This window comes from Eretmochelys imbricata, chromosome 8 (genome assembly GCF_965152235.1).
Source record: "Eretmochelys imbricata isolate rEreImb1 chromosome 8, rEreImb1.hap1, whole genome shotgun sequence".
Classification (NCBI taxonomy): Eukaryota; Metazoa; Chordata; order Testudines; family Cheloniidae; genus Eretmochelys; species Eretmochelys imbricata.
The window spans coordinates 34,850,786-34,863,108 of NC_135579.1; the positions used below are offsets into that span (position 1 = coordinate 34,850,786).

The 12,323-nt window shown below is 38.6% G+C and overlaps 1 protein-coding gene across 4 annotated transcripts in view; it reads left to right on the forward strand.

Moving 5' to 3' along the window:
- Window positions 1-12,323, forward strand: part of MATR3 (matrin 3) — a 44,741-nt gene that overhangs the window by 16,039 nt on the left and 16,379 nt on the right. For all 4 annotated transcript variants that reach the window (XM_077824502.1, XM_077824505.1, XM_077824504.1 and 1 more), the window contains 5 exons: window positions 3,629-3,690; window positions 4,350-4,391; window positions 7,477-7,577; window positions 9,425-9,477; window positions 11,978-12,103. In XM_077824502.1, the coding sequence (XP_077680628.1) occupies window positions 3,629-3,690; window positions 4,350-4,391; window positions 7,477-7,577; window positions 9,425-9,477; window positions 11,978-12,103 (384 nt within the window). The remainder of the gene's footprint in view (window positions 1-3,628; window positions 3,691-4,349; window positions 4,392-7,476; window positions 7,578-9,424; window positions 9,478-11,977; window positions 12,104-12,323) is intronic.

A 12,323-nucleotide genomic window follows, 5' to 3' on the forward strand; every position in this document is an offset into this window, starting at 1 on the left:
ACAACTCTAGCTTATTACTACAATATCTTCTCTTTCCTCTAAAATGAAATAATATCAGGAGGACAGAGAAGGGACTATGTGGTTTATCAAAGTCTGCCAAAGGGAAAAACTTAACTTGACTTCACAAATATAAAAAGTTGCGCTCCTTTTCTGTATATATTACTGGTTGTTCCTTTAACTTTGTGTATAAATATTCATTGATGATTGATAGCTTGTTCTAACATCTACTTGTGAAAAGAAACACTGCCCAAATTGTCTGATTACGAACTTTATCAGTTTTGACCCCTTACATCATAGAACAGGATTTAGGAAAATGTTAACTCTCCCCGTAAAATAAAACAGACCCATTGTGGTAGACGGAAGAGCATGAGTAGGTTAACTTGAAAGTAAAACATTCAAGAGACATGGGTTTCTAAAAGTAATAGCTAAGACTCTCTAATATATATGTCTAAAGTTAGGCTCCTAAATAAGCTTGGCCTGATTTTTTTTCTAAAGTCATGAGCAATGCCATTGACTTCAGTGGGAGCTGAGGGTACTTAAGAGTTTAATTTCAGACATGCACCTAGACCAATGTCTGTATGTAAATATGCCCTGAAAATTCAGAATTGGAAAACTTGGATCCTGAAGCAACCTGAGTAATATTTTAAGGAGTCTAGAACCCTTTTAATAGAATGTGGTAAAACTATTAAAGAAAAAACTAACTAGGCAAGCTAACTTCACCTTAGTTTAAAAAAAAAAACTTCACTTGTAAAAATTAATTTGTAAATGTATGTATAGGATGGGTTTTCAAAAGAACCTGAGGGAATTTGAAATTCAGTGTGGAATTGGCTGCCCAACTTCTTTATATGTTAAAATCCCAGCCAGGTTATAAAGAGGATATTTAATTTAGTTTGTCACTTTTAAAGAATAAACTTGTAAGCCAACTTCATATACACATTTACTTCTAGCCGAGCCAGCCTTGGAAACTTTTCAAATTAAAAGTGCATTGTAAACTCCAAAGTTTACATTTTCCTATTGTTTAGGGGATGCCTGTTTGTATTAAATGACTTAAATCTGTTTTCACCACCTTTTAAAAGCTTTAAATGATCTTCCTTTTCCAAATTTGGCCTCCTTTTATTTTTAAGTAATGAATGTTTGGTATATAGTGGAATAAACTGACGCTTGTTCACATGTTTGTGCGTTAAAATCATTGATCTACAAGTTCACAATTGCAGAGCCAACAGTGGGAGCTCAGATCTTGTGAATCCTGCACCAAGTGGTGTCCTCCTTTTTAAAAACAACCAACCAACCTCTGACAGAGTGAGTGATCAGGATTTCATCCTGCTCTCTGATGTGTTTTGTATATCTTAAAAAAAAAAAAAAAAAAATCAGCCCTACCAAATTTACTGTCCATTTTGGTCAGTTTCACGGTCACAGGATTTAAAAAATCATAAATTTCATGATTTCAGCTACTTAAATCTGAAATTTCATGGTGTTGTAATTATAGGTGTCCTGACACACAAAGGATTTGGGGGGGGGGGTCACAGTGTTATTGTAGGGGGTGTCATGGTACTGCTACCCTTCTTACTTCTGTGCTGCTGCTGGTGGCGGTGCTGCCTTGAGAGCAGGGCAGCTGGAGAATGGCAGCTGCTGGCTTGAGGCCCAGATCTGAAGGCAGAGCCGCTGCCAGCAGCAGCACAGAAGTAAGGGTGGCATGGTATGGTATTGCCACTCTTCTGCACTGCTGCTGTCGGGGCGCTGCCTTCAGAGCTGGGCACCCAGCCAACAGTTGCCACTCTCTAGCCCCCCACGTCTGAAGGCAACTCAGAAGTAAGGGTGACAATACTGCAACCCCCCTAAAATAACCTTGTGACCTCCTGCAACTCCCTTTTGGGTCAGGACTCCCAGTTTAAGAAACGCTGGTCTCGCCCGTAAAACCTATATAGCATAGGGTAAAAGAGCACACAAGACCAGATTTCATGGTCTGTGACGCATTTTTAATGGTTTTGAATTTGGCAGGGCCCTAATTATAACTTAGTGACAATGCTGCATGGGAGACTTGAATGATCATTCATTTTTTTTTTTTTTGCTGCAAGGCCATTAAAACTCCGAGTTCTTGGAGGCAAGGCAGTACAATTAGCCTCAGATACTTCATTGCTTTACCCAGGAGGATGGTTATAACATCTTAAAAATGGAAACGTTGCCCATACGGAGTAAGATTTTTCTGGAGAACAGAGAGAGGCCATCAATGTGTGCAGAATTTAAGCTTGAAAATATAGTTGCACTATAATTGCTCCAGTACTTCTGCTGATGATCATGGGTTTCTTTGACTGCAGCAGAGTGGAATTAATAAGGTTCTGGTCAGTTTCATTGCTACTTGTTTGGAACCCCTGATCAAGAGTGGAACTCAAAATCATGTCCCTTTCATTCTGCAGTTGCTTATGAAAGCTGCGAGAAACAGCAAGAGCAGGCACTGGACATCTTCATGAGGGAAGAGAACCAAAACTGGCCATTGGGGAAAGAATAGAGTAGCAGAGAGCTCCCTTTGATGGTTGGAAGACTGGGGAACAGTGTGGGTGGGAGGGGAGACTCAGTTCTTTCAATAGTTGTAGTCATAGTTCAGATTTATCAGATACTTTCTCAGAGGCTGATATGGAAAATTGAACCCCTAGATAGGATCTAGGAATAGCCTCCTTATAGAAATCCCAGCAACCTCCCTCTTCCCACAAACTGAAGTACTGGGTTTATCATCAGGTCGTTGCCTCTGCACCTGATAGATGTGAGACCCTTCTGCCCTTCCCCAGTACTTGTCTTTTGTATCTGACTCTGGCTAGTAGTTGTCTGGTAGATCTGTTAAAGCTTTGGAAAATATGGTTTTTTACTTGATAAACTAAGTCCTGTTTTAATGACCTAAGCAAATGGAGATTCTACCATTTGGCTTTTGGAGTCTTTCCCACATTCTAGGGGTTCTTTTCATTAAACTTTTTCTGATGTTTAACCTAAATATTATTTTGCCTAATTTAATTCCATTAGTCCTAATTATCATCCTAAACAAGTCCCTCCTCTCTTTGGTGTCTGTATCATTCAAATATTTGTACATTTCTATTTTTCCCTAACGTCGTCTGGCCGAGCTATGCACTTTCAGTTCTTTTAATCTTTCCTTATATGTCAGTCCCTCTAACCCCTTAATGATTTTTGTTGTTGTTTTTTGAGTTCCTTACAATTTTTCGTCTTCTGGGTTTTGTGCTACTGAATGCAGTATTTGTAAGTATGTTAGTCTTTGAAGGTCTGAGGTGTAAAGCAGAGGGGTTAGGAAAAAATCTCAAGGCTATGAAAGGAAAACCTTGGGCTCCCTGCAGGCATACTCTAGCAAATTTTCTCATGATGAGCTTTGGATATCTGAAGCCAGAATCAAGCCCTTAGATTCCAGAGGACATTTTCCATCGGACACTTTGTCAGGTTATAACAGTTTTAAGGTAGGTCAAAATTCATTGTATCTTTAAAGCACTACAAACAGACTTCGGCATCTATGCACAAATATTTGTTAAATACCTCTGCATAGAAGAGTAGGTACATAGCTGGTCAGAGGGAATGTTTTGTTACAAAATATTTGATCCTATGTTAATTGTAACTGTTTACTTTACTGCAGGAGTGGAACCACCATATCAATGGAGCAACCCACAGTCGACGTTGTCAGCTTCTTCTTGAAATGTATGAGTTTGAAATACCTTAAGCATTCTTGTGGCATGAGGGCATGTAGACTTCAACAGCTGTTAACTATATTTTACAGAGCAGGTTTAAATAATTTGCCTGGTGTGCACTGAGAAGACCATACGTTAAACTTGTTTTAGCCATTCCCCTTAAGCATCTACAGGCCAAAAAGTAATCAAATTTGCTGGAGAAAGGCAATTTAGACTACTAAGTCCTTACAATTTACATATGTTAGACAGTGCCAGCTGCAGGTATTCAATGTTTGTAACTTCTTGCAATATTCCCTAGTTGTGCTTGTAGTGCAAACTTCCAAGAGGTTCTCCTTTCAGTCTATTCTACATAGTGAAGACTCAAACCTCTCCTGTTTGTAATACTACAGATTATTGCTAGATATTTGATATTTAAGTACAATACACTTCCTAGTCTGGAACCCCACCCCCCCACCTAATCTCCTAATTAGCATTAAAGTGCTTATGGCTGTTACAAATTGCATTTGTTTTATGGCTGCCAATCATGCTATCCAAATTATTCCTGTACAATGTGTTCATGTTTTCCTGCTTCCTGTGAAAAATGTGAATTTGCAGTAGTTTTGTGTAGATACTGTCCTTTGCAATCCCAATTTTATATCTTTCTTATAAATGACCTTTTTTTATTTAAAGATATCCAGAGTGGAATCCTGATAGTGATTCTGGACATGGAATGTAAGTAAAACATGAACAATGCAAAATATAAGTTACTTTTGTATTGGAAGTACATAATGCAATGAAATGATTGTAATTAAAACTTGGCATTTTTTTTCAACTTTGTCAAATATTGGAAATACTAAAATCATTCAGTGTGTCAGAACAAAGGGGCTCGGTTTCCTATCTCGCAGTGTAGGATAGAGTGCAGGGTTTTGGTTTTTTAAAGTTTTATCCTATCTGGATACTTGTCCAAATTTCCTTACGGGTGGACTGCTCTTTATACCAGCTGAAAAGCAGCACTGATTCAGCTGAGTTGGCTTTCCTTGTGTAATTATATCTAGGAAACAGACATTTTCTGAAGTGTAGCTGTTTAAATCAGATTGAGGCTTTGTAAAATCTGAATTTTTTTGCTATTGCAACTTTAGATAAAAATTTATAATGAACTATATTATAAATCCTGGCGGTAGCGGGAGAGAACTAAATGCCACTACTAAAATATTGGAAAATGAAAGCCGTGATTCCAACTTCAACAAGACTACTCTTGCTTATAATTAAGTATAGTCTTAATTGCTTTTATGGGAATCTAAAGATTGCTTTTAGGGTTTGTTTTAAATTTCACCCTTGGGAGCCTAAATGACTTAGGAGCACTGAAGACTAAATCCTGCACCACTGTCATAGGTGCGAGTTTTGCTATTGACTTCAGTGGGACCAGGATCAGGTCATTGACTTGTGGAAGTTCAGTGTATGGAAAGGTGATGCTGATTCCAAATAGAGCATGGGCTTTTTGCTGATCAATTTTGAGTTTGTGATGTTTACAGTGAGGGTGTTAATGAGGCTCTAGACTTTTTTCTTTTCCAGCAAATAGGAACTTTTTAAGTTTGAAACTTTAGTAGAATTTCAGATTTTACGTAATTTTTTTAATGATTAGAAAATTAGATATAAATGGCCACTTTAGCAATTTAAGACACTAAAAAGGGGAAGAAAGTAAACAACTAGCAGCATATAAGTGTAAAAAAAGTGATTTTTAAGTTATTTGATTTATAAAAATAATCCTGATTTTTATCTGCTTTGATGTCTGTTTCCTTCACTCCTTCATGTTCGCTCTAGAGGAGTTTGTGCAGAGAATAGGGAATAATAAATTGCAGAATGAAAACTTGAAATAATTCATTATTAAATAGCTTTACATGGTGATCAAATAATATTTATTTAACTAACTAAACATTTGCCTAAAATAACTAAAGAAATCCATTGTTTAGGAAAGTATCTGCCTTTAAAGTACATTACACTAAAACTGAAATCTTAGCTATAAAATTGCCATATTTTGAGAAGTAATCCTGCCATAAAACCTATGGGATAAAAATGGTTAATAAATCCTATGATACCTAGGAATCCAAATCTCAGATTTGGAGTTCAGTGTCAGATCATGACTTCAGTAAACGATCACAGATGTGGAGCATGGGAAGAATATGATCAATTTCTGTCTTGGAAATTTCACTGTCCCAAAATGATTAGGTTGAAGCTGGACAAACTTTTTTTAATAAAGCACAAACTACTTTTTTCTAAGGAGTAGGCAGACTTGCTAAAACTTCATGATCAGACTTCTAAGGCAAATGCCAGACACCTGAAAACTTCTGTGTGAGAAGATTTTCAGGGTTGCTCTTTTGATCAGGCAATGTTAAGACTTTTTGTTTTCAGTAATCTTTTCCCCTAGACATACAAATATGTAGAATTTAGGGTGCTCACACTGTAGTGGTGTATATATTATATTGTGTTTGTAATCTTCCAATCATGAATACTGTAGCTATTAGCTGCTAAAATAGCATAATTCTTACAAATTTCCCCTTAATTCTTAAACTACTAGTATAAGTAATTCATCTTTAAACTGTATACAACTTGATACAATAAAGATGCAGAAGTACATTTTAATTATTACTGTGGTAATTTTATATTTAGCTGTAATAATATTAATAGTGTAGACATTACTGATTTATACAGTTTAGCCCATATAAGTGCCAGTAAAGCTTTTATACCACCACACATCCGATGATCTATCACAGCTATAAATGGACAACACATACCATTGGAAGAAGTAGAGTACTGGTTTTCGTGTGATGCAGCACTTGCTCGCTATCCCTGGTACGTCCTAAGACAGGACTATTATTGAAGCATTATATGTAGGAAAGAACATCTTTAAAAATCCACTCTTTGGTTGTGTGGAGGAAGCTTTCCCAGATGCATAGAAGGGCCTTAAACCTTTAACAGATTTAGGATTTTGTTTTAAAAAAATCTATTTTCTAGCCCTTATGGTTGCAAAAAGAATCTTCTTAATGTAAACAGGGTTTTTTCCCCCTGAGTTCTTCAGACACCAACTCACTAGAGGTGGTGGATACAGGTGAAGTTCCAAGACAGAGTCCAGTAACACCCTTGTTAGAAATCCCACCAACCTCCACCTTCTCAAAGCTTCTCAGCATGTGTTGTCCCTGGATTTCATTAGCAGATGGTGACCTTCATCTTTTGGTGACAGGTTTCAGAGTGGTAGCCATGTTAGTCTGTATCAGCAAAAAGAATGAGGAGTGCTTGTGGCACCTTAGAGACTAACAAATTTATTTGAGCATAAGCTTTTGTGGGCTAAAGCCCACTTCATCAGATGCATGCAGTGGAAAATACAGTAGGAAGATATATACAGAGAACATGGGCAACCCCCATTTTTTCATGTTCTCTGTGTATATATAGCTATCTTCCTACTGTATTTTCCACTGCATGCATCTAATGAAGTGGGCTTTAGCCCACGAAAGCTTATGCCCAGATAAATTTGTTAGTCTCTAAGGTGCCACAAGTACTCCTCGTTCTTTTTTCATCTTTTTGGGTCTGTCTCTTGCTTCAGGATTAGTTCTCTGGCTACTGGGAATTGGCTAAATTCTTCAAACTTTGTAGAAAAGCTTACTGTGAGTTTGGGAGGTTTCTAGAATTAGCTGTAATTTTCCTTTCTCTCAAGGATATGGTATCAAATGTATTTGTGATGTGGACACAACTTTTCTAGGGGCTCAGTGAAAAGTTTTTCTTTTAAAGGTTAATATGCTTTGTTTTGTATCTACATTTCAAGGGGTGATCGGTCTATGTTGCAGCAATCTACAAATCCTGCACCAGGAATTTTGGGGCCTCCACCACCTCCGTTTCATCTTGGACCACCAATTGGGCCAAGAGGTAACATGAGTAAACAAATCTTTTTCAATACACTCCTCTCAAATTCCTGGTTATCTGAAATGTTGGGTTCTACTAAATGACGCATGTAACTTTATGCAGGATGAGAGTCAAAACTTAGCTAAGGAAACTGAAGGATCTCACAGCAACATTAACATAGCCACAAGTTTTTATTTTGAATTTGTTTGAAGTTGGCACTGTCAGATTAAAAAACTCAAGAACTTTAAAAATAGTTAACTTTTCTTTTGTTACTAAAACCGTATATTGTTAAAACAAAACAAAAAAAAAACCCCTACCTTTCATTTATACTGTTTACTTTTCCACTTCAAGTAATGTGAATCATAGATGAGACAATCTAGCTTTCTGGGTGTCATTCTCGAGAGTCTAGCATCATGTTAGTGCATATCTGTCTTGCAAACGCTACAGAAAAATGTTTTAAAGAGAACTAATGTTTTCATTAGTTTCTTTTCATTCATACTTAGAAATTTCATAAGCCGAAATTTTGACTTAACTAACTGCTTAACAGACTTACTTTAATTTATTCCTTAATATATGCAGTATGGTAGAATCAGTGTTGCTGTAGGGTCATAATTCTGAGGTTTGCATCCAAAATCTCAACCAAAACATTAACTTTTTTTTTTTTTGCACTTTAATAAAAATGTTTCAGCTCATTTACGTATAAATAAATATGGGAGACTTTTCAGTATAGCAGTTCTGTTAAATTCCAGTTGGGTTATTGGGGTCAATGCATACCTTTAAGTGACTTCAGCAGTGGGCTCTGGATCAATATCTAAAAGCAGTAGTTCTCAATCTTTTTGGGATCAGGACCCATTTGTAAACCTTGATGGCCTGTTGTGACCCAGACACTCCTCAGCATGCCCCCAGACCTAGTGTAGGCCTCCTCCCCAGCTAGGGGTCTATCGGGGGCTTGGCACTAAGATTCCATATTCTCCAGCCAGATGTGAAAACCTGGGTACTCCCCACCAGCAATTGGGGCTGGGGGAGGAAGCAAGCTGAGACAGCCCCCCATGGCTCCCTGAGAGGGCAGAGGGTAAGGGATGGGAGGATTTTAGGGCCCTGGGGATAAAGTGGGGAGGCTTGGGGAAGGAACTGGGCTGCATTGGGGAAGATCTGGGGACTAGGACAGGTGGGATGACAAAACGGATAGCTTGGTTGTTTGGGAGGGGTACATTTGAAAGACCTGGGCTGGGGAGTGGGACACAGGGTATGGAAAGTGAGGTGTGTCCTGGCTTCTGGGCAGGGGTACATTTGTGGGGGCAGGGGAGAGGGGTGGCGGTGCTTAATAGAGAATGTGAAACCAACAGCTTTCTTCCCATTTCTGTTCTGCAGAGTGTGCTGGGCTCAGCTCCCTGCACTGGGCATTGAGAGTTCCAGGGTTGCTGAGCCACTCAGGTTTGGCCCAGGTGGCATTGTGACCTGATGCATACGGTTGCAGTGCCACTTGCTCAAATTTGGCCTTGCTCAGGCCAGCCCCAGGTCATGATAGAGAGGCAGCTGGGCCAAACCTGAATAGTACTGTGGCTCTGTGCACAGGTTGCAACACGCAGAGCAGGGAGCTGAATCAGCCCTCTGGGCCACTGACACATTCTGGCGACCCCAATTTTGGGTCACAAGCCATGGATTTTGCTTCTTAAGGTTTACTGTAAAATATTACATGTGGATTTGATTTTTTTTATACATTTACAGTAATTTGAAATGTTTGACAAATAACTTCACGTTATGGCATTACAAGTGATCTTTAACTTGTTACATTTTTAAAAGATGAAATGTCAACAGTAACCATAATGCATTTAAGTGTTGCTTATATACTTTTAATTTCTAATATAAAGGGGCTGGAAATGGAAACATGCCAGGACCACGACATATGCAGAAAGACAGAATGGTTAGTATTAAATTATTATTCTAACAATCAGCTTTACAAAACAGTAATATCCAGCTACACTGCTATGAAGCTTGCCCATTTTAATATATTCGACAGGAGGGAATTAGATGTCTTTGGGAGGTAGAATTATTTTTATTTGTATGATGGTCCTATTGTGCTGGGTGCTGTGTACACAAATAGGCAACCCCTACCCCAAAGAGCTTACAGTCTAAATGGATGGTAGGGGAAATAGAGGACCGGAAAGGTGACTTACCGATCATGCAGCACGTCAGTAGCGCAGCGAGGAATAGAGCCCAGGTTTCTGACTCCCAGTCCATTTTGGCCAGTGGACCCAAACGTCCTTTATAGAATCTTTCATATCTAGCTCACTTGAGTACAGTACAAGTTGATAGTGACAGTCATTATGGTTGTGATTTGCTGGCTGTTGTAAAATGGATTGGTACTCAGTCCACATACCAGACAGTCATACGGACCTCATTGCTGTTGGTACCAAGTGGAAATCTTGTTTGTAGTCTTAGCAAAGAGGTCAAGAATTGAAGAAACCTGGAGACAAACACAGCCTTTGAGGTAATCTCTCAAGGTTGATATTGAGACACCGCTTGCATTTCCCTTAGCCATATTATGCCTGATCGTGACTAACCATACAACCTTGAAAAAACAGGTTTATAACTCCTTTGTAAGAGAGGTTCCTCACGCTATTCTGTTGTTTTACAACAAAGACTAGAGAGTTTGAATGTTGACCATCACTTCTCAGCCCTTTGGGTAGTTACATACCTTGGTGAGAGGCACCTGAGAAACAGAAGAGGGAAGAAATAAGACAAACCTGACCAAAACATTCAAAAGTCTTTTTTCCAAATTCCTTGAAGCTTCAAGCATTGCATTTGAGTGGTGTAGTCTAGTACATAAGTCAGTTTTAGGTTGAGATGCAGCGAGGGACATGGTCATCTATACATTAGAATGTTGTTCTCCTTTGTTTGAGCTTTTTTGGTCTGACTGTTTGTACATTACATAATGCTTACACAAATGCACTAATTTTTCGGGTTTTATTTTTTTTAAATCACCATTAAAGCAGATGCAAACTGATGTAAGAAACTGAAATTGTTTCTGTGCTGCTGGTGCTAGTCATTACTGTTATGCTCAAAAGTTCATTTTAATTTAAAATCTCATTTGCACAGGGGATAATAATCTTGCATGTGCTTCAAGGAATGTCAAACTTACTTTTTTGGTGGAGGGGGTGCTTTAAAATGTATTAGGGTAGATTTATTTTTATTCAAAGTTGTATTGGATGTTGAAGCAAACATCTTAGTCCAATATACAAATCTTTTTTTAAAAGGTAAGAATATATTTAATGTATACTCTTTTGGATTAAAATTACGAAGTCTATCAGTCATCATGTTTCACCACCTACTAAGATCATTGTCACGATCCACCAAGTGAATGGGCACCACACTGTTAAATGGACCCAAACTTTCTATCCCATGTGGGTCTGGGCTGTGTCCAGACACTGTTTCTAGATCTGGCTTCTCAAGTACATTTTTAGGATGCAGGTTCCCTGTCTGGTCCCTTTCCCTGGGATAAAGGACTCCACAGTCCAGCTGCCCTTGGCCTTGAAGCTATTACTGAGACCTCCCAAGCCTCTCCAGCTGTTTTGCATGTTCTCCCAGAATTCAGCCGAGCTGTGGGGTCTCTGGTTTACAGTTTAACCCTTGGGGAACATGTGATAGTTAAAGCAAGGAATACAGGCTTTGCAGAGAACTTCTTAAACCCATGCCCTTTACTCTTTGGCACACTAGAGCTTATAAATCTAAGGCAAAACAAAAAACGCCAGAACACAATCTCGTTCTGAGTCCTCACCATTCTGGAGAGTCCCTGGGGGATGGCAAAATCCCTCCTGCCCCCAGTCCTCCACCTGTTGTCTTTTTCTGGGGATGTAATTACTCCCTCGCTTAGAGAGCATGTCACCTTTAAAGTGGTCTGTGACACCTTTGTTCTTCTGCTCAGGATTTTCCTTGCTCTGACCCCCGGTGAGATTGCTGGGGCAGAGAGTCTTTAAAAGTAAATGTTAGTAGCAGCACAGTTCTTCTATTCAATTTTGAAGGCTGTATTTCAGCTTCCCAGGCAGTCGGTTCCTGCTACAAAATAGCTGTTCCAATCCACACTGAAGGGCTACAGTGTTAAATGCAATTCATAAACCAGAAAGAAATTCATAAATTGACATTGACTTATCCCCAGATTGTCACAGTCATCATCTTGGATCAGAATAAACTTCTTCTTTGGTGTACAGAATTGACTTATGTACCCTTGGAATTCCCTGTCTTGCCCTGATGCATTTAGTTATGGCTGGAGAGAGGACATTGGTAAAATGGTTCTTATTTTCCTTGGTAATTTTAGGTCAAATTTGGGGGCTGAAATCCTTTGATAATGTCTTTGTTAGTTGACATGCTATTTCAATTCATGCTACTGGTAAACTTTACTAGTTAGTTCTTTCTGCTTTTATCAGGAAACAAGCAGAGTTGTTCACATTATGGATTTTCAAAGAGGGAAAAACTTGAGGTACCAATTGCTGCAGCTTGTTGAGCCATTTGGAATAATTACAAATCATCTGATTCTAAACAAAATTAATGAGGTAAGTTTATTTAAATCTTTTGGTGGCATAATTAGTTCTGGGTAACATTTCACTGGTATCGGTGAACACCAGACAACTTTACGGCATTTGTGAAAGTGAGCACTCTTAGTTTACAAAGCCACTTATGTTACAAATCCTTGTTAGTTATTTAGATTGAAATTTTTTGCTTGTTCTCAGACCAGATGAGTTCTTGGAATTCTCCATGTTCCCTGGAATATAC